At 32.5% G+C, this 27,797-nt stretch overlaps 1 protein-coding gene across 6 annotated transcripts in view; it reads left to right on the top strand.

The window, feature by feature from the left end:
- The first annotated feature begins 271 nt into the window (after positions 1 to 271).
- LOC111702174 (uncharacterized) overlaps positions 272 to 27,797 on the top strand; it is a 28,055-nt gene continuing 529 nt past the window's right edge. Inside the window, exons 1-11 of one of the 6 annotated variants that reach the window (XM_023473773.1) lie at positions 272 to 322; positions 832 to 874; positions 6,408 to 6,473; positions 7,199 to 7,303; positions 7,827 to 7,923; positions 13,427 to 13,491; positions 14,740 to 14,814; positions 16,312 to 16,398; positions 17,228 to 17,358; positions 18,353 to 18,443; positions 18,843 to 18,881. In XM_023473773.1, coding sequence (XP_023329541.1) covers positions 6,408 to 6,473; positions 7,199 to 7,303; positions 7,827 to 7,923; positions 13,427 to 13,491; positions 14,740 to 14,814; positions 16,312 to 16,398; positions 17,228 to 17,358; positions 18,353 to 18,443; positions 18,843 to 18,881 — 756 coding nt within the window. In that variant the 5' untranslated portion in view covers positions 272 to 322; positions 832 to 874. Of the gene's footprint in view, positions 359 to 785; positions 875 to 5,338; positions 5,504 to 6,407; positions 6,474 to 7,198; positions 7,304 to 7,826; positions 7,924 to 13,426; positions 13,492 to 14,739; positions 14,815 to 16,311; positions 16,399 to 17,227; positions 17,359 to 18,352; positions 18,444 to 18,842; positions 18,882 to 27,797 lie in introns of those variants that run through there. The other 5 variants (XM_023473772.1, XM_023473771.1, XM_023473770.1 and 2 more) reach the window with 5 other exon arrangements.

The following is a 27,797-nucleotide window of genomic DNA, read 5'->3' as shown; positions in this document are numbered from 1 at the left end:
TTACTGGTTAATTACTGGTTAATTACTATTTAATAACTGGTTAACTACTGTTTAATAGCTGGTTAATAACTGGTTATTTACTGAATATTTTTTTATTTAGGAGTCTAGGGAGGCGGGATCATTTTAAAGGGGTTAAGGGGGGAGGAGGGATCATTTTAAAAGGGTTAAGGGGGGGGGAGGGAGAATAGATTGATTAAATTCTAAATGCCAATTTGTTTAAAAGTTTGCCAACATCTGTTGTGTACTATGGCCGGCTCTAGGAAACTCAATAAAGTAAAATCTATTTCAGATTGCTTTAAAGGAACTGTTCACGTAAACTCAAGTAACCCTTTATGAAGAGAGAGTCCGATTCACAATGGTACCTTTGTCTAAACAAAATTGATTATGTTAGATGCCAGTTTAAAAAAAAAGAAAACCTGCGGATTTATGCATCAGAGAAACAGAAAAACAACAATATCTTCTCTGTACTTTGTATTCGATAAATAGCTGAAGGGTATTGTTGTGAGTCGGTCTATTAACCCTATCACTGCTGGGAGGGGGGGGGGGTCTTTAAAAATCCCTTGAAAAATGGATACAATAACATGTTTCATATGTTAATATTTGATCAAAGAAAATATAACTAATTTAGAAAAAATTTTCGACATACTTTTTGAACTTTTTCAAAATCCTCCATCAAACCATCAAAGTTAGAGGTCTAATGTATCACAGTCCCCTGAACACTAAGGGCAAAATCATAGGTGGGGTGGAAAACACCCCCCCCCCCATATCTATTAGACAAAAATAGTCCATTCGGTATAGGGTTAACGCTCTGAATGTAGGGTCACTTAAAAGGATTGATTCAGAACTCAAGTGTGTTCTCTGCTAAAAACAAAAAGTAAATATTTCTTCTAATTCTGAAAGTATGTATATTATGTAAATATAATATATTAATGTATAAACGTATCTAGTCGGGTATTCTCTATCAACAGAAATGTGCATAAACATTTATGATCCTATTCAAGGAGACTAAAAGTTAGGGCATACACTGGATGTGTGTATAAACATCTATAATCCTATTCAAGGAGGCTAAAAGTTAGGGTATACACGGGATGTGTGTATAAACATCTATGATCCTATTCAAGGAGGCTAAAAGTTAGGGTATACACGGGATGTGTGTATAAACATCTATGATCCTATTCAAGGAGGCTAAAAGTTAGGGTATACACGGGATGTGTGTATAAATATTTATGATCCTATTCAAGGAAGCTAAAAGTTAGGGTATACTCTGGATGTGTGTCTAAACATTTATGGTCCTATTCAAGGAAGCTAGAGCTCGGGTATATACTGGATGTGTGTATAAACAATTATGATCTTATTCAAGAAGGCTAAAAGTTAGGGTATACACGGGATGTGTGTATAAATATTTATGATCCTATTCAAGGAGACTAAAAGTTAGGGTATACACTGGATGTGTGCATAAACATTTATGATCCTATTCAAGGAGACTAAACATTAGGGTATACACTAGAAATGTGCATAAACATTTATAATCCTATTCAAGGAGACTAAAAGTTAGGGTATACACTGGATGTGTGTATAAACATTTATGATCTTATTCAAGGAGACTAAAATTTAGGGTATACACTGGATGTGTGTATAAACATTTATGATCTTATTCAAGGAGACTAAAAGTTAGGGTATACACAGTATATACTGTAAAGGAATCGAGTCTGCCACAAAACTCAAATTATCTAATCCTTATATATTTGCAACATGATGGTGTAAACCTTTGATATTTCAAACTAAGATTATTGCTCTTATTAAATTCATAGTTTGAAGAAGTTCAGATCTATGACATTGGGTTACAAAGATATTGGGTTTAGAAAATCCTAGTTTTCATGAGCGACTCAATTCATGTAACAGAATCTCATAAATTAGTTTTTCTTTATTTCACTCGTTGAGAAAGCAAAATAGAAAAGAGAACAGAAAGAAAAAACTGTAAATACATAATTAAACAATTTAAAGTAAAGTCAACATATGTAAAAAGTGACAAAAGATTACACAAAACAACAAGACCTAACAGAATTGTTACAAAATAAATGTAAACCCCCACAATTTAAACTAAGGTTTATTTCATACAAGATTAAAATCTATTGGTTTTCAATCGTAACTGTTTTTTTTGAAGAGCTATTGAGAAGAACATAAAATATTAGTTTTCTCATGTTTTTTCATGTTTTCTAATGTTTTCTTATGATTTCTTTTATGTTTTCTCATCTTTTCTCATGTTTTCTCATGTTTTCTAATCGTTCCAGTAATATCGCATAAATTTAGTCAGTAAATTTTATTCGCAGTGTTTGCAATATTATTTATCTAAACTTTTTAGTTAATAACCCTATCCCTGCTGGGTACTTGAAAACCAGGAAAACCCTCTAAATCCCATGTTTGATGTTCAAATATGACAAATGATACATCATTGGAAAGGTCTTGTGCTCTACTTTTATAATCTGCAAAAAAATTGCAAATTTGCAAAAATTGAATTTTTTATCGCAAAATCCAGTTATATAGTAAAATTGTTTGCAAATATAAATGTATCCAAAAAATGAAAAATTATACATTTTTGAAAAGCCCTTGACCATGACATTTCAAATATGCAAAAATTTTGCAAAATTTTAAATAACCTGATTTTTAATCAAGAAAAACTAAAAATTTCCTTTGACAGGTTGTTTGCAAAAAAATTTGCAATTTTTTTTTCTCGCAACAATTGTGCAATCCGTTTCCTTATGTCATAGGCTTTCCAAAAAACTAAGTTTTATAAAAGGGAAAGTGGGTTAAAACAAAGATTTAGTTTATCACAGAAAAAAGTAGTCATTCAGGCAGTGTGCCTGAGGACTTAGGCAGCTAGTATTAAAGCCCGGTTTTCGTCCTAAAGGAAGGGCTTTGGGTATGTAGGAAAAGTCAGAAAAATTTCAACAGATCAATACTTTTTGAGTTATGTAAAAAAATTGACCCCCCCCCAGCAGGAATAGGGTTAATAATAAAGACTTTAGTTGTTTCTGTTGCAGAGTTCAAGACTTTTTTGTCTTGATTCTAGCCATTTTTCTAGTTTCGTTGGCCACAAAAAAGGTTTCTGCTTTTTATTTATTTATTCTGAATTTACTGGTATAATATATAACATAAACATAGGAATAAGAACATGACCATGCATCCTCTTTATACACATATTTATCTTAGGCTTAACGCAAAAAGAAAAATGAAATATTTTACTACTGTTATAAACAGGAAACTATCAGACTCAAGTTATGACTTTAAATGAACATGAGACACAGCCGTGAGCAGCCGTAGTACATTTGAATTTCCGAGCCGGGTCTTCATTTCCGGTCTTTATTTGTACTGTATCTGGCTCTTTGGACAGGACTAGCTGCTGCAACAAGGTTGACGCGGTCAGACTTTATGCTTCATTTAGGTTGAATTTACTTTTACTAAACAGAGCAGAGGTGCGTGCAGCAATTTTGCAGTGAATTCAGACCCATTTCACTTTCTTAGTTATTTTAGAAGTTTGTAGTAAAATTATTTGTGTTGTAACAACATCATATACTTAAAGTATTGCTGTAAACTTGTCTACTTAAGTCAGAGTTTTCTGGTTATCACTGTAAGCACTACAGCTCACCCTGGACTAGAAACCTGGGCGAGACGCGTTAGTTTCTTTAATTTGAATTCAAATGCGCTTTAACAATCTTTAAACCTACCCCTAACCAGGCTGGGGGGTGCCTCTGTAGTTTTTTGTCCTAGCACTCTCATTTTTGACACTATCACCGTGAAATTTTGGGACTTTTAATGAATAGTAATTAAAATGATTTTTTGTTAAAAAAATATTTTTTTGATTTATAGGGTCGTGTACCAAAGTGAATAAATACTAAAGTGGAACAGACTAAGGAAACGACGTAAGTTAAATACAAATTCTAAGTCTGTGTTTGTAAACAAAGGGAGTCCAGTTACTGTACACTCCGTATACAGACCAATTTATATATATATATACATATTTCTAAATACTTGGGACATAAAATGTCGTCATCCAACTATGAGTTTGGTCCACTTTAGTATTTATTCACTTTGGTCGTGTACAGGGCGGAAAAAAGTCCGGTCTAAGAAAAAAAATCTAAAATAGCCCAAAACTTTTTTGTGACTAAAGCTAAAGATCTAAAAGCTATATATTTGAAAAGCCCTTGAAATATGCATGTAGAAACATGTGTCACATTTTGATATTTTTTGAAATTTTTTTGGACATTTTTTTCCACCCTCCCTAGCACCCAAACTATTAAAGTTATCGGTCTAATTTTTTATTTGAGCAGGCCATGATAAATTAGGCTATGAACATGCATTTCAACCCTATACCTATTCTTAAAGGCTTTTTACTGGGGGGGGGGGCACCGAACGCCCCACCCCCAGGCTGTACATAGATTCAGACCCCTCAGCCTTTATAGGGTTAAGAAGTTCACTTTTTATTCGAAACGAATCCGTTGACAATAAAGTATAAAAGAGAAAAAGCGGAAAATTAAATTTATTTTGTCAAATTGTGATCGAAAGTCACAGGCTCACAGCAAGCTAAAACAAGGACCGAACTGTTAAATTAGTGTGTGCTTGATATATATATTTTATATATTTTTTCACTTTGTAAATTCTAGTATTTTTTAGTTCAGAAATTGAAATGTAAAAAAACAAAGATAGCAGTTTCATTTGACATTTGATTTAAAGCCACAACTATAACTCGCTCTTTTTTGGAAACAATTTAAGACTGAGTGAGGCCTTTAAACCTTAGTCTGATCGGTGGCCGAAATTAAAGAATTTGATCCGCGGGTTAAATTTAAGACGCGGCTCAAATATGGTGGGTTCCACTTAAAATTGTATTCAATTTTTAAACCGGTGCTCAATTAAAACCGGTTTTTGGGGGATTTGAGACGCGGCTTAAATTCATTAAATTCGGACACTGAAATGTTAGAAAAGAACATACGTCAAACTTAATTTCAATCATTAATTCCTTATTTAAAAAAACTGTTGAAAAGAGATATGTTTAGAATACTTCTAATATGTAAGTTGTAACCAAATAAGTTTTATTTTCTTCTACTTGCATAAAATCAGAAATAAAGAATTAGTCGTTCAAGTTTAATATTACATAAATTTTAACTTCTTCTATTCAAAAACAAAGACGATATTTCATGTCTCGCGAAGAATATATCTATCTATCAATCCATTGATAAAAAATTCTCCGTAAATCGATTGAAATTTTACCTGTGTCTATTTTATCTCCCGGGACATTTTCTAAACAAACTATAAGAGAGAAAGATAGAGAGTGAGAGAGAGAGGGGGTTGAACAAGAAAGCAGTTTTAGAAAGTTCCTAGTTCAGCTGGAAAGTTTCGTGCATGGTGAAACATGTTCATATATCATCATCAATGATAAATTAGAACAAGGTTTGGAGTTTAAATGAATGGTTTAGTGAAAAATAATCAACGAGTTTATCCCGAACCGGTGATTTTTTAATTCTTTCTAGACTGTAAGAAAAGTATTAACTAAGATAAATCTAAATAATTAAGATTTTTTTTGCATTTCAAGCATCTTAATATTTTTTCGTGTAACTCTAAATAGAAGTAAAAAAATTGAAGTAACACATGTATTCTTTATTTATTCTATTAATATATCTGTTTGAGTGTATGCCTGTTTGTGTGTCCGATAAAAATATGTAGCATTAACTTTAATCCGTGGAAAGGCAGGTTCCCAAACTAGTACTATTATTTCTCTCAATATGAGTCATCTTTGTCATTTCTTTCATTTCTTATAATACTAACAATACTTGCTTCTGTATTATGTATTATGCAACCTGTATAATGTATACTGTATCATTATCGTTTGTCCTATGTTCTGTATCCTTTATTGTTTTTCCTGTATTTTGTACCCTGTATCCTGTATCCTGTATCCTGTATCCTGTATCCTGTATCATGTATCCGGTATCCTGTATCCTTACCCTGTATCCTGTATCCTGTATCCTGTATCCTGTATCCTGTATCCTGTATCCTGTATCCTGTATCCTGTATCCCTGTATCCTGTATCCTGTATCCTGTATCCTGTATCCTGTATCCTGTATCCTGTATCCTGTATCCTGTATCCTGTATCCTGTATCCTGTATCTCCTGTATATCCTGTATCCTGTATCCTGTATCCTGTATCCTGTATCCTGTATCCTGTATCCTGTATCCTGTATCCTGTATCCTGTATCCTGTACCCTGTATCCTTTACCCTGTATTCTGTATCCTGTATCCTGTATCCTGTATCCTGGTATCCTGTATCCTGTATCCTGTATCCTGTATCCTGTATCCTGTATCCTGTATCCTGTATCCTGTATCCTGTATCCTGTATCCTGTATCTTGTATCTCTAGATGGGGAAAGGAGAAGCACCGAACTCTGGTAAGGAGGAAAACATGGAGATGAAAGTTTTAAAAAAGGTAAAACAAAACAACTTTTAAATTTGTAATTTTGTCAAAAATGAGAGAAAAACTAGATCGAAGGCATCGATATTAAAACATTCATTTTGATCTCCATTCAGTTTAATTTTTATTATATTGATGATGGACTTCCTAAAAAAAGAGCAAACCAATTTTGAAAGAGTTTTGTTTCAAGTTCAATTAAAGATTATTTTTCTTTGGCAAATGTAATCCCTTGCTCCTACAGAGAGACCCGTAAACTTTGGAATAGGAGAACGACATTTAATCATTTAATTATTAATCTGTAGCTTTAGTCACAAAAAAGTTATGGGCTATTTTAGATTTTTTCTTCATGGACCGGATTTTTTCCGCCCTGTACCCTACCCTATAAATGAAAAAAAAAATTTAACAAAAAATCCTTTAAATTACTATTCATTAAAAGTCACAAAATTTCACGGTGATAGTGTCAAAAATGAGAGTGCTAGGACAAAAAAAAACTACAGAGGGGGCGCCAAACGCCCCCCCCCCCCTGTTTAGGGTTAAAAGACGAAAGTTCACTTACTGGAAGATCATGTTTAATGGTATATTTACTGATCACGTGACTAGGTTAAAAAGACGAAAGCCCCTGTATCTGGAAGATCATGTATAATGGTATATTTACTGATCACGTGACTAGGTTAAAAAGACGAAAGCCCCTGTATCTGGAAGATCATGTATAATGGTATATTTACTGATCACGTGACTAGGTTAAAAAGACGAAAGCCCCTGTATCTGGAAGATCATGTATAATGGTGGTTGGAACTTCAGGGACGGGAAAGACAACCCTGTTAAACCTCTATACAGGAGCACAGGTGGGGATTTCAATATCATTTTAGTGGATAAAGTAGATATTTGATTCATTTTGATACCGTTTTAATCTCTGATCAAGAATAAATGAAAGTTTTTTTTCTGAAATATCATTATTTTCGATTCAGGTATCTCTCTGTAAAAATAGATGCCGATGTATGCAGCAAAGGCACAACAAAAATTACGTCTACAGTCCCTTTACAGTGAAGAGACTAAAAAAATTTGTTTGCTGTTTTTTTCTGCTAGTTTTGTTTGAAGGAGAGATAAAGTATTACTCGCAAGGTAATTGGACTTAATGCGTAACTTTAAATTATCTAAGAAGCCAAATGTTTTGAATTTACAGTTCAAATCCCCCCCCCCCCTAGGAGCTTCTAATGGCGGGGGGAAATGTTGCGCTTCGCGCATCCCTTAGATTTATTTCTGTGTATGCCCTTGTTCAATACATCAAACTGTCCTTGGTGTTTTAAAACAATGTGAAAGGAACAAATTATTATGTCAAAAATTAAAAGTTAAAAAAAAATAATTTAGGAGCTGACCGGTTCAGGGGCTCAAGGTGTAACCAACAGCACAGTTGTAGTTGAAGATACTAAACATTCCAATGCTCCGCTTTGGATGGATAATCCAGGTAATCTGAGTGTATAGTGATAAATATTTAAACTCCGTCTTCTAAGTAGAATAGAATCACTTCTTTGGTGCTTAGGTCCAAGTTCAAGCGTAAACGCTTAAGTCAGTCTATGTAGCTCAACTACATCTTGCTATTCATTAATTGTGGCCCCTGAAAAGTTTTAGAAAAAATCATCTTTAAATTACACAATACCGCAAAACAACATTGAAAAAAGAAAGAAAGAAGGCGACACTTCTTAGTCTAGTTTCCTGGATATCCCTTTTTGGCATATTAAAATTCTTTAAAAAAGGACTTGAGATCGTGCAACACGGCCTGGACTGACTACAAAAAACTTCAAAAGATAGAAAGCGAAAAATCATTGTAAAAAGAAAGAAAAAACACTTTTCTTAGTCTAGTTTTCTGGATATCCCTTTGTGGCATATTAAAAATCTATTTGAGAAGCGATAAAATTGAGTTCGAAAGTCCCAGCTTGCTAGGATAAAGACCAAACTGTTAAATCAGTGTGGTTTCGCGGTACACGCATGTTCTATTGTGTACAAGTACTGTACACGACCAATCAGCAAACATCTGTATTCAGGGAAATTTGAGAATCCTTTGGAAGCGAAAAACAAATAGATTGAATTCATAAATGTTATGTTTCATGTTAAAAATTGGAGTATTTCTTTAAAAGTTGTAAAACTTAGCTCCTGAATGGGTATTATTTTCAACAAGTGGCCGTGAGATGGCACTCTAAAAACCTATCGTAAAAACGTAGCATGTCGTGCCAGGTCAACTTAAGCCTACGTAGCCCACCCTGTGAAAGGAGATAATCAGTCTATGTAGTTTGTGAGGGTACTATACAATTTTTTATCATAGCGTGTAGCATGTAGTATAGCGTGACTGCAGGAGCTAAGAAATACAACATAAAACCATTAACTAATTCAAAATAAATGGTAAAAATTGATAAACTAAACAAGTTTTCCTCCTCAAAACTTAGCGAATATATCATAATATTTCAATCAAAACTTTTTCATTATTGTAATATCTTACTCTGAGCCGAAAGTACTGGGTTTATAAAATAAGGTTAGAGGAATAGAGTCAATTCTCCCGTTCCGGCTCATCGCATGATTTAATAATTGCTTTTCTGACGACAGGCCGGGTCAATTCTCTCTCCACGGCTTCCCATTCTCCGTGAATACTCCGGGTGGCATGCCCAAGAAATATATAAACCAGAAACCGCCATATCTGATGCGATGAGATCAAAATAAAGAATTCAGGGGCAAAACTTCAATTATGTGGAAGGGGGATAATAACATATATCCTAGACCAAGGCATGCCATATTGGTTTAAGCAAGGTTATAATGCAAGGAAAATTATATGATAGGTGTACGCATCTTTTGTACTGCAGTGTACTGTCTCTGGGCGGTAATATAAACACAAGACGGATGTCACAGCCTGACATGGGATCCATCTTTCACATAAAAAATTAATGAAGTATTCTGGTCATAGGAAATTATTATGTAAATTATAAAAAATTTCGAAATTCAATGCTTTTATCCTCCTAGGATACTAAACGAACACTGATGCATTTATTCTTGGTTATAAATTTATAAATATAACTGGTTTCAATATGTACGCAGAGTATATGCAACTGCAATTAACTTTCCTTGCATTATAACCTTGGGTTTAAGAATCCTCTAATATTTTATTGGACTAGTGCCTGCTGTCAAATATTAATAAAATGAGAAATCTGTAAACATTATTTGTCTTTTCAGGCAAATGTTTAATGCGCTCTGCTATATTTTTTACAAGGGGTTAAAAACAGAAAACATTACAATTTAAACAATATTTGTATACAACGAGCTGAAAACAAATTGTTGAGGATTTGGTTAAGCCCCTTAACATTTTTTATATCTAAAAAGACATAATTGTATTCAACCTTTTTGGAACAACAGTTTTAAAAATAAGGAAAAGACACAAGAATTTATAAAAATGATGTTAAAACGAAGCGTAAAATAAATACTTTGGAGCTATTATGTAACGGTAAGTTGCTAATTACGTACAAAGGTAGAAGTTGATGCCATCAGAAACTGAACACAACGCATCACCTAAATTTATTTTCCTGACTCTGATCCTGAAATAACTGGAGTTTTTAAATTTCAAAACTTATCAGTCTTCTTTTTTAAACTCTTAACTTAACTTAACTCTTATCTTGACTTATTAGTTTTTACTTCTAAAGGGACATTACGCGTAATTTCAAGTGACCCTCCATGCTAGATGACACTACCCAATTCACAACGGTACCCTTGAAACCTTTATCTGATCAATATTGTGGAAGATATTGTCGTTTTTATAGAGTTGGATTATTTAATTCTGATAATTTCTATTTGTTTTTCTGCAGTAGAAATTTGCAAGTCATTTTTTAGAAAAAATAGAATAAAATTATTCTGAATAACTTATATTTATCCTGATACAAGCAGGGTTTCTTTTTTACTGTGCAGGTTTCCTAAGAAATTTTAACAACTCAAGATTAACTAAAAGGAATTAAGTCTTTGCCACAAACTCTGATTTTCTAATCACTATACCTTTAGACCCAAATATTGCAGACCTCAGATATTTCAAACTATGAATTCTGTTGATCAAATATTCTGAGTTAGAAATATCAAAGGTTTACAACATCGAGTTCTAAAGATATTGAGGGATTTTTACTAAGGAATTTAGTCTATGTCAAAAACTATGATTTTCTAATCTCTATATCTTTGCAACCCAATACCGTAGACCATTGATATTTCAAACTATGAATTCTGTTAGATGAAAGAATCTAAGTTTGAAATATCAAAGGTTTGCACCATTAGGTGTTAAAAATATAAGTATCAGAAAATCAGAGTTTGTTACAATAGACACCATTTCTTTAATTCAGTGTTTCAAGGCAGATATATTTACACCCATCCTAATATATAGTTTGACGACAAAATCTGAAAAAGTTTGAAAATAAAAAAAGATTTAAAATTTTTTTTAATATAATTGAACTGATTCTATTAAAAATTTCTCCATAGTTTCACTGTCATTTTATCATCTTCAGATAAAAAGTCGACCTCAATGTTTACAAATATGTAGATATATACAAAATATTTTAGTTTCAGACTTTTATTATTTTAGGATATTTGCATACCTTTAAAACTTCCCTGTTTGTTCTTCAATAAACATTCATCTTTATATTTAGCTTTTTACTTAAAACTGCTCCATTTTATTTTTTTGATGTTTCATATATCTAACCTAAATAAACAAAGTAATATCTCTGTTTGTCTGTCTGTTTGTATGTCTGATCGTGAACCTTTTGACCGATTTGTCTAAAACTTTGATTGGGGAACTCGGGAGAACAACGGGAATGTTTATAGCTCATGATATTGAGATTCTGAGTTGAGTGCAGGGTCGACTGGGCAACGCTGGGTTCCCAAGCTTGTTTATAAATAATGTAATATCTCTGTTTGTTTTTAATAGGGAACTTCGTCGGACCCACGGAAGTGTTCTTAGCTGGGTTTCCAAGTTGAAAAGTTACATATATTTGCTTCAGAATTTTTTCTTCATTTTTTATTGTCGGAAAAACTACCAAACCATAGTTTTGTATATGTTCATTCAATTAAAACTAGTCGCTGTCTTTGCGCATGTCAAAAACAGTGTGGTTAGGGGCCCCTTTACTTTTTCCTTTACGTTCTGTTACTTTTTGTATTAACCTTTTTATTTGAACTCGTACCGACCAGTCTAGACTACCCCCAGTTTAATATCAAAGTAAATTAAGTTTTTAATTTATAAGAGTTGAATGATTCCACATATTTAGTTTAGATCTGGTTGATTACTTTGAAAAGAGGTATTTTTAGGTTGAATGCATCTCTTCATGTAAAAACCAATATCTCCAGTAATCTTCAGTTTTTACAAGTTCTGGGGTGAAAAATAGATTCTCTTTCATCAAATATCTGGTTTCATTTTAAACCTTTTCAAATCCAGGCGCAAATATATCTTCCTTTAATCTTCTTCGCAAGAACATTTCTTCAACATCTGTCAAAGGGAGAGTTCACTGATATATTTGTCAAAGGGAGAGTTCACTAATATATTTGTCAAAGGGAGAGTTCACTAATATATTTGTCAAAGGGAGAGTTCACTAATATATTTGTCAAAGGGAGAGTTCACTAATATACTAGTCAAAGGGAGAGTTCACTAATATACTTGTTAAAGGGAGAGTTTCCTAATATATTTGTTAAAGGGAGAGTTCACTAATATATTTGTTAAAAGGAGAGTTCACTAATATATTAGTTAAAGGGAGAGTTCACTAATATATTTGTTAAAGGGAGAGTTCACTAATATATTTTTTAAAGGGATAGTTCACTAATATATTTGTCAAAGGGAGACTTCACTAATATATTTGTTAAAGGGAGAGTTTACTAATATATTTGTTAAAGGGAGAGTTCACTTTTATATTTGTTAAAGGGAGAGTTCACTAATACATTTGTTAAAGTGATAGTTCACTAATATATTTGTTAAAGGGAGAGTTCTCTAATATATTTGTTAAAGGGAGAGTTCACTAATATGTTTTTTTCAAGGAAGAGTTCACTTATATATTTGTTAAAGGGAGAGTTTACTAATATATTTGTTAAAGGGAAAGTTCACTAATATATTTTTCAAACGCAAAGTTTTATAATATAGTTGACAAACATGATTTAACAATTATTTAAACTGAAAAATGGATATGGAGAAATCTACCCTTACAAATCTTGGAATAAAACTTGCTAAATTTATTTTAGGTTTCTGGAAAACACATTTGTGTTTTTGTTTATATATATATATCAATTTTTATTTATTTTGATCTCCAAAGACCAATAGACTGCGAGAAATAATTACATCTGGTTTTTGTCTTTCCCTCTTTTCTTTAGTATAATTTACAAAGAATGAATGAAAAGTCAAGCGATAAATACATTATATTGTAATGGGATAAAATCCCCGAAACAAGATTATAAAATCCTGAAATGAGTAGCGTCGGATCCTCATATTCCTCTCCTTTAATACACTTTTAATTTCTTAAATTTTTTTCCATCCTTAGTACAAAATTTGGGCTGTATTGCACTGTAACAAATTCAAACTGCAGCTAGAGTAATCTTTTCAGTACAAGAACAGACTATGTAAGGTGAACCGGGACGGTACGCCAAATTAAATCTATTCAAGGCACGTGGTTGAACTGTCTGTACACCTAGCTCAAATTCATTAAATCCGGTCAAAGCAGTTCAAACTATCAAAAATTTTTCATATTTGCAATTGGGAAAATACTTCTATATTAGGGAACTAGGCATTCTCTTTGTATACATTGTAAACTATAAAAAAGATTCCATCTTTGCGCATATGGTCATTATAAATTACGCTTACAGTTCCTTTAAGCTGTATTTAGGCGGTTTTAGATGCGTTTGGATTAAAATCTCTTCATTATATTGATATTACTATACTGACATTAAATAAAAAATTTGTTTTGTTTAAGGTTGGTCAGATCCTGGCGGTAAATCTGACTCCCACGTGTTTAAAGATCTTTTGCTTCAAATGCAGGTACAGAATCTGAGGCGCGATTTAAAAGCTTCGGCTCGAGTCATGCAACTTCTTAAACCCGGGTTTAAGGCTCAATCTTAGAACCAACTGGCGACAGCTTTTGTCACGTGATTGTCAGCTGCTCAATCTTCGGCTCTGCTTACGAAGTTAGGCCCAATAAAAATAAAACCGACCTTGGTTGGTTTTATTGGAGAATTAGTCTCAATGTATAAATGATTCTTGTTATAATCATATCCAGGAAGTCACCGATTTTAAACCGGTTTAATAAACTCAAGTGTGTGGAAAATTAGTTGCAACTTACCTCAAGATTCGAGCCGTCAATGAGGCCCAATGATAAGACCTAAGTCATTTTTTCCGGATTTTTTAAAATCCCGGGCTCAGTGCATAAAGGATCAATTCTATTTGATGCAGATCCGGATTCTGGATCCGTTCATCAAAAACAATAGATCCGGAACCAGAGATGGGAACTTTAGAATGGGATTCCTTTAATCTCGACTCCTTAATCCGAAAATTTAATGTGGACACTTTTAAAGTCATGCTTAATCCACTCTTTTTTTGGATATAGTACAGAAAAATCAAAAACTGGTTTTTCAAATAATAGAGTCCCTCCCGTTTCTATATATAATCTTAAATGGCGCGCAAAATTTTAAATTTCCCGACTTCTGATACGCAGCTCTGATTGAGTGAATTTTATACACTTTTCAGGATACAAGTACAAGATTAAGTTAGTCTCGAGATTAAGAAAACGAGAGGATTAAGCATTGATCTCGATATCCACCATTCTAAAGTTCCCAGCTCAGATCACAAATATCGTTTTTTAAAATTGCATTTAACATTGGAGAATTCTCGACATTTTTATTTTCTTTTTCCGCAACCCGTAAACTTAAATTGAATAATGCCTATTTGAGGCAGTGGGAAGTATATTTTAGTCCGTAATTCTCTGAATAAATCTGCTTTTCATTCATGACAAAAGTTTGCAAAATGATACCTGGATTAAGAACACAAATACAATGCATCCCCGCTGTTTTCAGTCAATTTACTTTCAGAGACTTTATACAAAATGTTCATTTTAATTTCCGAACTACGTTTTTTTAAAAAACGTTCATTTGTGCAAAAAATGTTAATTTAAAAAAAAGTTTTCATTAAAAATTAGTTTTTACCTTTATTATTACGCATAAAATGTTTAGATGTTAGAGGGTTTGGTTTAATATATTTTGCCAAACTTATCAACTCTCCTAAATATTTTAGACTCTGGGAATCTATAACCTAAAAGCTGTAATATGGTGTGTATTTCCACAACTAAGAATGGATGCAACATTGCAGGTACAATTTTTTTTTGAGCCTCGATTTCAAGATTGCCATTTAAACCGTTATCTGAGTGCACATGTTAATGTATCCACTATCCAGCCAACCTACATTTTTGTAAAAAACGCTGTACACTGTACACTGTACGGGCTGGTACGAACCAATGTATCATTTACTACGCCCTCGGGTTTATCATTTAATCTCTCGGGGGTTTAAATTTCCATTGATTCTAATTTGTCTGAGAGTAAATGACATTCCTCTTTAAAGAGGGGATTCAATGGTAAACCCGAGGGTTTGCGGATTTATTTTGTTGCCTTTGTAGATTTTCAATTTTCAAAGTATCTTTCAATGAAAATATCCCGACGGGATTAAAGGAAAATTGTTGCATACGAAAAAACCAGCTTTTTATAAAGAAATGGTTATTGCTAGGAATGAGAAAAATAAATGGAATGTGAAACAAAATTACGAACTGTTTCTCATAATTTAATAATACAGAACAATTTATGTAATCAAATTATTGCTTATGTAAAAAGTATTACAAAAGTACTCACTGTAAGAAAAAGTACACAAATAATTGGTTAATGTAGTATAAATAAAATCTCATCAGAAATGGATATCATCATGTTAGAATCATGAACACAATGGTAGAAATATATCTATAATAACTGACTTTTAATTTCTTAGAGAGTTTTTAGCATTTTATTTTTTAATTGGTAGGAAAAAATAAACAATATATTTTTTACAGTGAAATGCATTGTGAACTGTTTATTATGTTTTGCATTATTTGAGAATATCTGCACTATATATATAACTAATCTGCACTGTATATATATATAACTAGTATCTATTGAAAGGTTATGAAGGGAAACTCAATTTCCATAATTCTCTATATAAGAGTTTTTTTAAAGGGACTGTAAGTGCGTTATTTCTAGTGATCCTCCATGCAAAAATTGGAACTGTGGTGGACAAGTCGTCGCACTCTCAAGCTCAATGTCTGAGCCCGTTCTCTCTTTAAAAATGTATGAACATTGCCCATTGGTCGTACTTTGGAGGACGATAGTTTGGCCACCAGATGTCTCACGCAAAATTGTTATCTGATAGATAGAATATTCATCCGACCCAAGTATGACCAAAATTTATAAGAGATTGTTTGATTTTTTTCAAACGTTCGATCTATACGATTAATTTCTGTTTTTTTTTCAAGCGCAGGTTGATGAAATTTAGCTTCTAGGTAATATAGTGACGTTTTTACTGAATTTAATTCCACCGCAGAAAGCGAAATTTTCCGTGTCCACACGATTTACAACGTTTGAACACATAAAGAAATTATCAGAATTATGCACTTCTAAATTTATAGAAAATCATCGATCAGATAAAATTTTGAAGGGTACCGTTGTAAATCCGGCATTGCAATTCTAGGATAGAGGATTAAGCTTACAGTTATGATTTCTCAATCAATCAACCAATCAATCAACGTACCTATCAAAACTAGACTCTAACTGAATACTGTTTCAGGCCCAAGCTAAGTTTATAGATGAATTTACTGTTGAAAGTGACGCCGGCAGAATATGGTCAAACGTTGTTGTAGTTGCCAAAGGAAAGGTAAGATTGTCAAAGGAAAGGTAAGTTTGCCAAAGGAAAGATAAGATTGCCAAAGGAAAGGTAATATTGCCAAAGGAAATGTAAGGTTGTCAAAGGAAAGATAGCTTGCCATGTAAGATCGCCAAAAGTAAGATAAGATTGCCAAAGTAAAGATAAGATTGCCAAAGGAAAGGTAATATTGCCAAAGGAAAGATAATATTGCCAAAGGAAATGTAAGATTGCCAAAGGAAAGTTATATTGCCAAAGGTAAGATAAGATAGCCAAAAGAAAAATAAGATTGCCAAAGGAAAGGTAAGATTGCCGAAGGAAAGGTAAAATTGTCAAAGGAAAGGTAAGATTCTCAAAGAAAAGGTGAGATTTCCAAAGGAAAGGTAAAATTGTCAAAGGAAAGGTAAGATTAACAAATGAAAGGTCAGATTGTCAAAGGAAAGGCAAGGTAGCCAAAGGTTTGTGAACTTTCCAAAGGAAAAGTTAGTTCACCTAAAGTTTAGACTTTTTATTCATTCTCTAAACATATTCAACACAACTTTATGCTTTAACTCTTTCAGTTTAATCTTGGCAAGAAAAATTTTAAAACTTTTCGCAAACCTCATGCTCTTTCCAGCTACATAAATAACATGTTTAAAAGAAATCAATTGCTATGCTTTACAGAATAAAGAAAGAGATGTAAAGTTATAGAGTACACATGAGTACACTAGTTTCACTTCTCACCACTAGAGGCGCTAGTTATAGAGTAAACATGTAGCTGCAAGTAAACAAATTATTAATTTTGTGTAAATTGTAATGCATTTATCACCCAGAGGCGTATAGTATCTATATATCTGTTCAGGCCCAGAAAACTGTGGCTGAGGACTGCCAGGGGGCGTGTACAGCGGCTAAAAAGCTGTGGGTACATGCAGAACCAGTTTGTCGGGGCTGGGAACTAGCTACTCCAGAAATTGTGAATGAAACAACTGAAAGGTAACTTTGTTCCGTATTTTGACAACTTTTGCCGACACATGAAATGATATCCTCATATTTTATGGAAGGATGATTGAGGGGTCCTTAGGAACATAAAGTAAAATAACACCCACATATAAAAACTTTGGCCGGTATGTTTTAAGGTGAAAATTGGACTTAATTATGTCAAATTTCCTTATTTCTGTAGTCCATATTTAGTTTTTAACTGCTTGAGATGTTAGTTTAAACCCTAATATTATAACTAATATTATATTATATTAATATTATAACTAATATTATAACTATGAACTTTTATGGTTTAACTATTCCAAACTTGTACCAAACCTTTATACTATAAAGGACTGCTTAAAACTGACCCGGGAACTCAATCCCCACACCGGCCTTCCGTCTGTCAACCAATAGGAAGCTTCCACAATTTCCTGGGCCCTGAACCTTCTCAATTAGCGAAACGGACCCTGGAAACTCTTGTATGATTATATACTCAACACTTTTCATTTATTATGTTCATTTATGATTTTTTCTTAAAAGTGACGTGCAGAGAGACAATAAAGCAAACTGTCGGAATTCCACTCATGAAAAAGACGTTATCTTCTTTATTAAAACTTAGATGGATAGTTTACTGTTATGAATAAAGACGGTGTTAGGATGGGCTAAGGGGCCGAGTGCTGCGGCTAGGATGGGCTAGGGGGCCGAGCGCTGCGGCTAGGATTGACTAGGGGGCAAAGCACTGTGGCTAGGATGGGCTATGGGCCGAGTGCTGCGGCTAGGATGGGCGAGGGGGTCGAGCGCTGCGGCTATTCCTTGTTTTAAAGAAAATATAATAAATTATTTAAGGAATTGTTACTTGGGAAAATGTACATTTGGGAAGTTGCTGCTTGGGAAATTCCTCATTTGGGAAGTTGCCACTTGGGAAAATACCCTTGGAAAGTTGCCGCTTGGGAAAAGGCCAATGGGAAAGTACCTAACATCAATAAGACATGCCACTCTTTTTTAGGTTACGAAAGGAGACTTTAAGATGTTACACTGAAGAAGAAATATTAGAAGAATTAGAAACTGTGATTAAACAATTACCTCCTCCAGTTCAGGCAACAAAATATATCAGAACATACATTTTACATAACATAGAATATAGAATATAGAAAGCTTGCCCGTGGAATTTTAGAAACACTTGAAAAAAAAATTTCGAAATTCAAAAAAAAATTTTAATAAAAAAAATTCGAATTAAAAAAATCTACTTTATTAGCTCCCAGGGTTCCATAAAAAAATATTTAATAGATGTATCAAAAAAAATATTTCTCATTTAAGCTAACTTTTCCTTTTTTGTAGCTCTGTACATGAAGATTTTAAATTGTATTTTTCATATTCTCAGTTTCAAAGGCGTATTTTGTAAAATCACAATCGATTTTCGCGGACAATGAGCAACTTTAAAAAAGATGTTTGCGACAAAAATTATATACAATGATATTTTGGTTCTACGCGGCCAGGTTGTGTTTGCTAATCAGCGCTGTCAATCCTGTGGTCAGGTAATCTTTAGTTTCAAAAAAGAGGAATTTCAAAAACTATGATTAAAAGATTGTATAAAAATGTGACTTTAGATATGAGAAATAGACAACTCCAAAACTTTTAAGTTTCGCAACGCTCTGGCCGTGGGTCTTAACCCAGAAACTTGCTTATACTTTTTTGCAACCCTAGACATATACATTTTAAAAATGCAACGCGCTTGTTTTTTGCTTAAGTTTAAAAGGAGAATTTTGCAAAATACTGCTTGATGTTTTTGTGAGAGATTTCGCACATTTTGATTTGCAGTGATTTCTATTTTGTCAAAAAAACTTGTTCAATAATAAAATTTCCAATCGGAAGTTTTTTTTACTAAAAGAACATCCTAAGAAATTCTGATTTTTTTCGACTTTTGAAGGGTTTGGTAAAAGATACAAAAATTTGATTTTCACATAACCAATTCTATATCGATAAATTGTGAGTGTTTTTCTGAAAAAACCTTTCTTGAAAAAGATTTATATTGAGCTGGTTTTTTTACTTTTCTGTTACTTTACACAGTCCCTTTAAGCTAGAGCAAATATAAACTTTAAAGTATACTATCCACGCAATCTTAAGTGAAAACGTCATGCCAGATTCACCTTGCAATCCTTTTAAATGGTAGCAAGGTGAATCATGTATGTACAATGTAACTCTTAAAATGGGGAGTTGCCTGAAATTAAGCGGACAGTTCCTTTAGAAATCTAATTGGTAATCTCCTAAAATAAAATAAATGAACAATCTGTTAAAGTATAAATATTAAATTTGTTTGTACAATTTTAATCTTTGAGTAAAGATGCATCTTACAAGAAGTAAAATTGAATGAATTAAGGACAGAAAATATCAAAACACTTTCATTTTCAAAACAAGAGAATTACAGAAGCTGTCGATATCATATATGAAGTTTAAAAGGAAACAAATTCTATTAAAACAATACAACTCATGTCACCCTGGACTAACCGAGGCTGGTTGTGTTCTGTTTCTTCAATTAGAATTCAATCACATTTTTTTTTATATATAATTCAACTATCTTTGAAATTTGAAATTACAGGGTCGTCTTTCATTTAAAACGCATGCGCCGACAAAAGAAATTTAATTATTTTCTTAATAATTGTTAAAATTGGGATCTAAAGTAACAGCTTATTTAATACATACTAAACAGAAGGTAAAATTTCTTACTTTGTGACCTCGGAACTTCCCGAGAAACTATTTATCCAGTTAAAGTTAAGAAATTGAAAACATTTTTCTATTCTCAGCAGCGCTTTAAAAAGAGGAGTTTTGAAAACATATTTCAAGTTTATGTGCAAATTACTTGAGTGTTCAGTTTGACGTGTACATAAAGACAGAACAGTTAAATCAGTGTGATATCGAACAAGCCCCACAATTCTCAGAAAGGCTTTCAGTAAATATTCTTTATAGAGTTTGGTGGAGCAGTGAACAGCTTTATGTTCACAGTTCTTTCAAGTTTTTGCATCAAGAGCCTTGAATTGTATTTTACAACAAATATTCTCTAACCTAACCTATAACTCCGGACAGAGAGAGTAAAAACATGAAAAGACGACATCAAGTGTTCTATCTGTTATTTTAACTAATCTATGGGTTATTCGATCAAATTATGGAATGAAAAGGGACATATAAAAATCACTTAGTTGGTAGGAAAAGTTGACTGCACTAATAAGCGATTTTTTTAATATTAGTAATTTAGAGTGTGGAATAATCATTTACGTAAATTTGACTGGTCAGACGTTTGCAGTGATTGGAATTTAGGCTGGTCCGACATTTGTAACTTCAACGTTTGTACTGTTCCGACACGGTACTAGTTCGACGTTTGTACTTTTCCGACGCAATACTGGTCCGATGCAGTACTGGTCCGACGTTTTTAAGTCCGACCTAACGAGGGGAGGAAGGCCAACCACATCAATCTCTAGTCCGAACCACATTCTCCTCATTTTCTCGTCCGAACCACCTCGAAATCCTCGTCCTTTCAATATCATTTTTTTAAGTGTCCATATAAAACTATTTTTTAAGAATCAAGCCACGTTAGGACATAAATGAAATATCAAATTTTTGCAAATCAAAGTTAAAAGTTTCAATTGAATTAAAGATTTCAAGTTTAATGTCCTTAAAAATGTATACCTTTTTTACGCGCATTTTCAGATATTCCTGGTGTAGAATGCCGCAAATAATTTCAAGTTATATAGAACTTTAATCTTTTTTGTTAACTATAGTGAAAACTAAAGAATTTTTCCGGGTGGTTCCATGGGGAAAATTATAGGCAGAGGTATGCCGAATATTTTTCTATTTATTTTATATCACAAAGGTTAGCCATTATGGAGGCAGAAGAGATTTAAGTTTAACCTAAATAATGTTTGACATCATTCTCGTGGATTTGAAGATTCCAACATCTCAAAATCCTTGGAAAACTTTATTCTAGTCATGTGTTATGCCCTAATGTCGCCATATTTTTAACAAATGTATTTATTTTCAAGAATCGGACACTTAAAAAAAATAATATTGAAAGGACGAGGTTTTCGAGGTGGTTTGGACGAGAAAATGAGGAGAATGTGGTTCGGACTAGAGATTGATGTGGTTGGCCTTCCTCCCTTCACCTAACAAACGTTTAAAAAAAAAAATAACGCCCAGTCCCAACGCTAAAAATCTATACTGAATTGTTGGTCTGTAAACTCTGGTTTAGTAGAAAGAGGAGTTTGAATAAAACCCTGAATTTTACTTTAAGTGCTTCTCTATTTATCCAAGAGAAAGAAAAACATCTCTGTTTGACCCCAGTGGGTTAAATTTTACCAGCAAAATGGTAAAATTTCACTACACCTAGCTAAAAGTTTAGAAGATTTGTTGTTTATGAATGAAAAATTGATAATTATCAAAGCCAATTTGACCGGCCTTTTAGATAATACTATAATTCAGCCTTGCTACTTAAAAAATGGTTTAACAAGTTTAGATGAAAGGAATTAAGTCTTTGCCACAAACTCTGATTTTCTAATTCACTTATCTTTGCAACCCAATGTCGTATGACCTTAGATATTTCAAGCCATGACTTCCGTTAGCTTAAAAGTTTGAAATATCGAAGGTTTGAACCATCCGATTACAAAGATAAAGGGATTAGACAATTTGAGTTTGTGGCAAAGAAGATAGGTACTTTCTTAACAAATCTAAACTTCTGTCATCCATCCTATTTTCTATTATTCTTGGATAAACCACACTTACCTACCCTATTTTCTGGTATCCTTCGATAAATTACTTTTAACTATACCCATCTTGGATAGACCACTGTTTTCCATCCTATCTTCTAATGCGCCCTTGTTCAAACCACAGTTATCCGTACTATTTTCTAGTATCCTTGTATTAACTACTGTTATTCATCCTGTTTTCAAGTGTCTTTGTATAAATCACTATTATACATCCTATTCTCTAGAAACCATGGATTAACTACTGTTATCCATCCTATTTTCAAGTATCCTTGGATAATACACTGTTCTATAACGTCTTATTTTCTAGTATCCTTGGATAAACTTCTGTTATTCTTTCTGTTTTCTAGTATTCTGAAAATAAATCACTGTTATCCATCCTATTTTCTAGAAAACTTGGATAAACAACTGCTATCCATTCTATTTTTAAGTATCCTTAAATTATAAATTATTCTCCATCCTAGTTTCAATATCCTTGGATAATCCACTGTTCTCCATCCTATTTGCTATTATCCCAAAACCATTGTTCTTAATCCTATATTCGAGTATCATTGGATAATCTGCTATATTATCCATCCTATTTTCTGATATCCTATGCTCCATCATGTTTTCTAGAAACATTAGAGAAACCACTGCTTTCCATCCTGTTTTCTAATATCCTTGGATAAACTACTGTTATTCATCCTGTTTTATAACATTGTAAAACCACTGTTCTTCAAACTATTTGCTTGTATCTTTTGAAAGACCTAGCTTTTATTCGTCCTGTTTTCTAATATTCTTTGATAAACAACTGTTATCTATCCTATCTTCTATAATGTCCTTGGCTCAAACTTTGCTAAAACTATTTGTATACAGTGCAGTTCTAAAGGTTATGATAAATCATCTATAAAATATTTCCTTCGTTTTAAAACTTTTTATTCTCAAAGATCTTAACCTACAATGTTCTTTTCGACTTCAAGCTGATCAATCGAGGTATAAATAAAACTTTAAAGTTTTACCTAAACCTTTCTACGTGTAGTGGAGTCACGTAGAGATGGCCATCGTTTTTGTGAACGAACAACATTTTTCTAAACGAGCGAAATTTTTTTGGAATGAAAGTGTTGTTCAGAAATATTAAAGAACAATGAACGAAAAATTTGGATTGTTTATGGAAAATTAAAAACTATCGTTTTTTAAAACAAACGAAGAGAAAATTAACGGTGTAATTTCGTTAAGGGTTGTTAGAATTTTTCTACATGAACGAACAATTTAGATCGTTCAGAGAAAATCAAAAACGATAGTTATTTTTGAAAACCAACAACGACAAAAACAATAGCTATTTTTAAAAACCAACAACTAAAACGACCGATTAAAAATCATTCATGATCGTTCGAATGTTTCTGAAAAACTATTGAAAAACAGATCGGTTTTGCACAGAACGATTTTTTGAAAAGAACTGGACGAACGATTTAGAAAAAAAAATTTAAAAACAATAATTTTTTTTACAGAACAAACGATTTTTTAACAAACTTTAGAAACGAACGATTTTCTTGAACAATCGATTTTACTAAACGATTCAGTTGAATGATCGTTCAGATTGAAAACGAACGAAATAAGATGGAAAAGGAACGAAAATTATGACATTTTTTTCTAAAGTAGAACTATCAAAATATGTCGTAAACAAACGATGAACAAACGAATTCCGAAAACGCCCATCTATACTGGAGTGTGGGGTCCTGGGGGGGGGGGGTGTTGACATATGAATATGAAATACAAATTGAGATGTTTGAATGTACAGAGGGAATTGAACTTTATACTGATTCTATCCCTTAGTACGAAATTTAAAAGAGTATCGTTAAACAAAACTCCCTAGTTTCCTTTTTGGGGGGTCTGAACATTTGTGTAGGTTTTGATTAATTAAAGAGATTTTAAAAAATGGAGAATTTTAAGAAACTAAATAAAATCATACTTTATAGCAAAACATTGATATCCACAAAACTGCCAGTATTCATTTTTGTGCTCAAGGTCAATTAGTACGTTGTCACATATACATGCAGTACACGGGATATGTTTACGAAGTCCAAAAGTATTACAAAAACTAGCGCTGCCCAAGTTTATATTATTATTTATATTCATAATTTACTTAGATTAAATTATGATTTTATGATTACGACGCGGGAATTCTCATGAGAGATATAAACATAGCGCAGTTTTTCGTTATTTCCACAGATCATGCAGACAACCGTTTTATAACGGATTGATTACAACGTTTTAACGAAATCTTTTTATCATATTTATTCTTTTGAAACTTTATTTTAAAAAGGAATCAGAATTATGATTCATCAAAACGAAGTGTTTCATGTTGTAAATGAAAGCAAATATCATCTATTTCTGGCGAATCATGAAAATGAATAATTTTGTCTCTCCTTTGATGCGATTTTGTTGGAATTTGCTCAATACAATTTTTAAATCCTCTTCTCATATGATCTTGAAATCTTTTTAAAATACAAGATTCTTTCAATCCTTTGAACATTTAAAATTTATATTTAAACTTCAAACTTAAATATTATAAAAATATTTTTTATAATTGATGTTCAGGGGTTCACGTGGATTCACTTACCTGAGCTGAAACCTTTAGAATGTGGATACCAAGATCAATGCTTACTCTTCTTCTCTTTTTGATAATCTCAAGATCAATTTGATTTTAAGCTTGTATCAGCAAAAGTTTATATAATCAACCAATCGAGAAGCGTCGGGAGAACCCAAAACAGGCAATCAAGAGAAGCCGGAAAATTATTTGCGCCATTTAATTTAATGAGTGAACTCTCAGTGGTTGGAAACTGGCAGGGAGAGAAAAAGAAAAAAAACGGATTAGGAAGGAATTTAAAAGTGTTCACATTGGATATTCAGATTAAGCTATCTTGATTAAAAATGTTTTTAGTTCTGGATTAGTTCCATGAAATGAGCCTCAACTTTTGAACCAATTTTTCCCATTTAAAGAAGATTTTTTGTATTTTTAAGTCATGCATTTTTTTGTTGAATTTTTTATAAATAGAAATGGATAATTTTGTTGTTTACCATTATATTTTCTCCAGAAATATGTTTTGAATATTAAAAAAGACGATTTCTCCGATGTCTTGATTGAGTTTATTACACACAAATATCTATACCGCGACGACTTTGAAGTGTCGCACCGCCTCGGGCTTTGGTTTTAACTTTGTTCTTTTTTGCTTCTTGAAACAAATATAGTTGATAAAGGATGATTTGTGTCTACCTACCTCCTCTTCCCTGTCTTTCCCCTTTATTACCCCCCCTCTCCCCCCTTCCCCTCCCTCTCCCTTCTTTGGGTTTATATAAAGATTTATTCACACACAAAGATATAAATACTTATATAAACAAATTTTTGAAAATACAGGTTTCCAAAAGAAAAGAGAAAAATATGAAAAATTATCACAAATAGACGACATTGATCATTACTCATTGCATAACATATTTATCATTTCAGTTATTACGTAATCATCGAATCCTTCAACATATAAATTATTTGTTCTTGGTCCAATAGTCCAATGAGACATCAAAATATTTCATTTGTTTCTTAACTAACATTTTACTAAGATCCGAAGGATTTACAGTACAATCATTTGCAATAAAAATTAAATTTCTGCCAAGAACTGTGTTAAGGTCATTTTTACATAAATTAGAAAGAAATCTAATACAAAGCTTAGAACTTGCTTCAATAGTCTCATACCCGACTAGACCAGATAGCGTAGATTTTACGCAGACCCCGTCGAATGCGTTGATTTCGACGCTACAAAATTTTAAAAAGGAATTTTTTTAAAATCCATGAGAAACTACGTGGGGGGTCACATGGGGGGGATGTGAATTTGATACCCAGACAAAATATGAGATGCGGCGAAAAACGAGTTGAAATCGTAACATTTAGACGATGTTTGCTTAAGAAGGAGGTGCGCTCTTTTAATGGGCCGAGACGTAGCTCTTTAAGAAGAAAAGAACGCTCTTTGGTCTGGTCGGGTAGAAAGACACGTGATCTACTAGCTAACATAGTTTGTACATGTAAACATTGTGAAATACTTTTAATCAAGTACCTATGCGTATCTGTAGGTACATTAAAAAGAATTCTAATAGCAGTATTCCGTGCTGTATACAATTTTTAAACACATTGGGAACTCAAGTCCCAAATACTAAATCCATAAAAACTACAACAATAAATATTATACAGTATAAGCTGTTGCTCTGTTTACAAACAAATGAATGATGTCAAGAATAAACCCCAAGCTTGGCATAAATCTAGAAAAGAAGCAGAAACTAAATCATTTCTGAGTTAAAATATTTCAAAACTGCAAATTATTCAAACTTTTTGCTCTTATTTTCATATAAAAGGAAGAAATTATTTAATGTTTAATATTCAAATTTTCCACCAAGATTAAAATTCATTTCTTCTGTGCCTTCCTATATAATGGTCCCCTCGCACCCTCCCTTTATTTTCGTGCACCTAAATAGTTCGTTTAAAAACATTTTTTCAATTAATAAATTAAAAACTGAACAATCTGCAATCTGATATTTAGATATTTAGATATTTCCAATTTTTTCTTTTTTTATCTGATAGAATTCATAGTTTAAAATGTGAAAGGTTTTTGTCAGCAGGTTGCAAAATATAAGGGTTACACAAACAGGGAATTTGTCGATTTCCTGTGTTTCATATTTTCTAAATTACAAATTATTCCTTATTGTTATTTTTGTTCTATTCTTATTTACACAACATTCGGCTCCTTAGTTGATGTACTGTGTAGTAGATTATATTATATGTGCAGAGCTGGGAACTTTAGAATCAGTATTAATGCTTGATCTTCTCTTAATCTAGTCTCGAGATTATATTATTTTTGAGATTAAATATTTAGATCAACAAATTGATTGTAGGAACGCCAGATTTGATTGTTTTCTTGACTGGAAGGGCCTTCATTTAATTTAAGTCAAAATTGGTTAAAAAAGAATCTCAAACGTATTATTAAATATTTTTCTTCACCGATAAATTGACAAAAAGACCGACAACAAATTCTTTTGTTTGTTAGAAATTGCGGATTTTTCTCATGGGATAGAATTTATTTTCAAGGCTGTCATCGGTCAATAAAATTTACGAACTATATTCCTGAACTATCATTGGAGAAAACAATGTACGGATATCGAAAGAAAGAGAAAAAGAGTGGATTAAGGGCTAGAATTAAAAGTTTCCACAGTGGATATTCGGATTAAGTAGTTGGGATTAAAGGTTATCCATTCTAGTTCCCAGCTCAGTAGATATATCTTTGGAACCCAGTTTTGGCTGGAAACCTAAATTGAAAAAGTCAACCTATTCGATTAAGAATTTATAAACCTAGCTCAAAAAAGTTCCGTATTTCTATCGAGCTCCCCAAAATTAATTAATTAAAATTTTAATGCAAATTCATCCAAGGGTTCATGAGTTATGATCAGACATGAATACAAACAAACACTAAAACAGAGATTCCATATATATTTAGATATTTAGAAACACAGTCTACCTACATTATACAATATATATTTGAGATACAAAATTGATAATGATTCACGTCCAAGTAAAGTAAATGTTTTTAATCATTATTAAGATAAAGGAATTGAGTATTTGCCACAAACTCTGATTTTCTAATCACTATATCTTTGGAACCAAATGTTGCAGACCTTAGA

This window comes from Eurytemora carolleeae, unplaced genomic scaffold (assembly GCF_000591075.1).
Source record: "Eurytemora carolleeae unplaced genomic scaffold, Eaff_2.0 scaffold367, whole genome shotgun sequence".
Lineage (NCBI taxonomy): Eukaryota > Metazoa > Arthropoda > Copepoda > Calanoida > Temoridae > Eurytemora > Eurytemora carolleeae.
The sequence above is the reverse complement of the archived record's forward strand: the minus strand, read 5'-3'. Positions and strand labels throughout refer to the sequence as shown.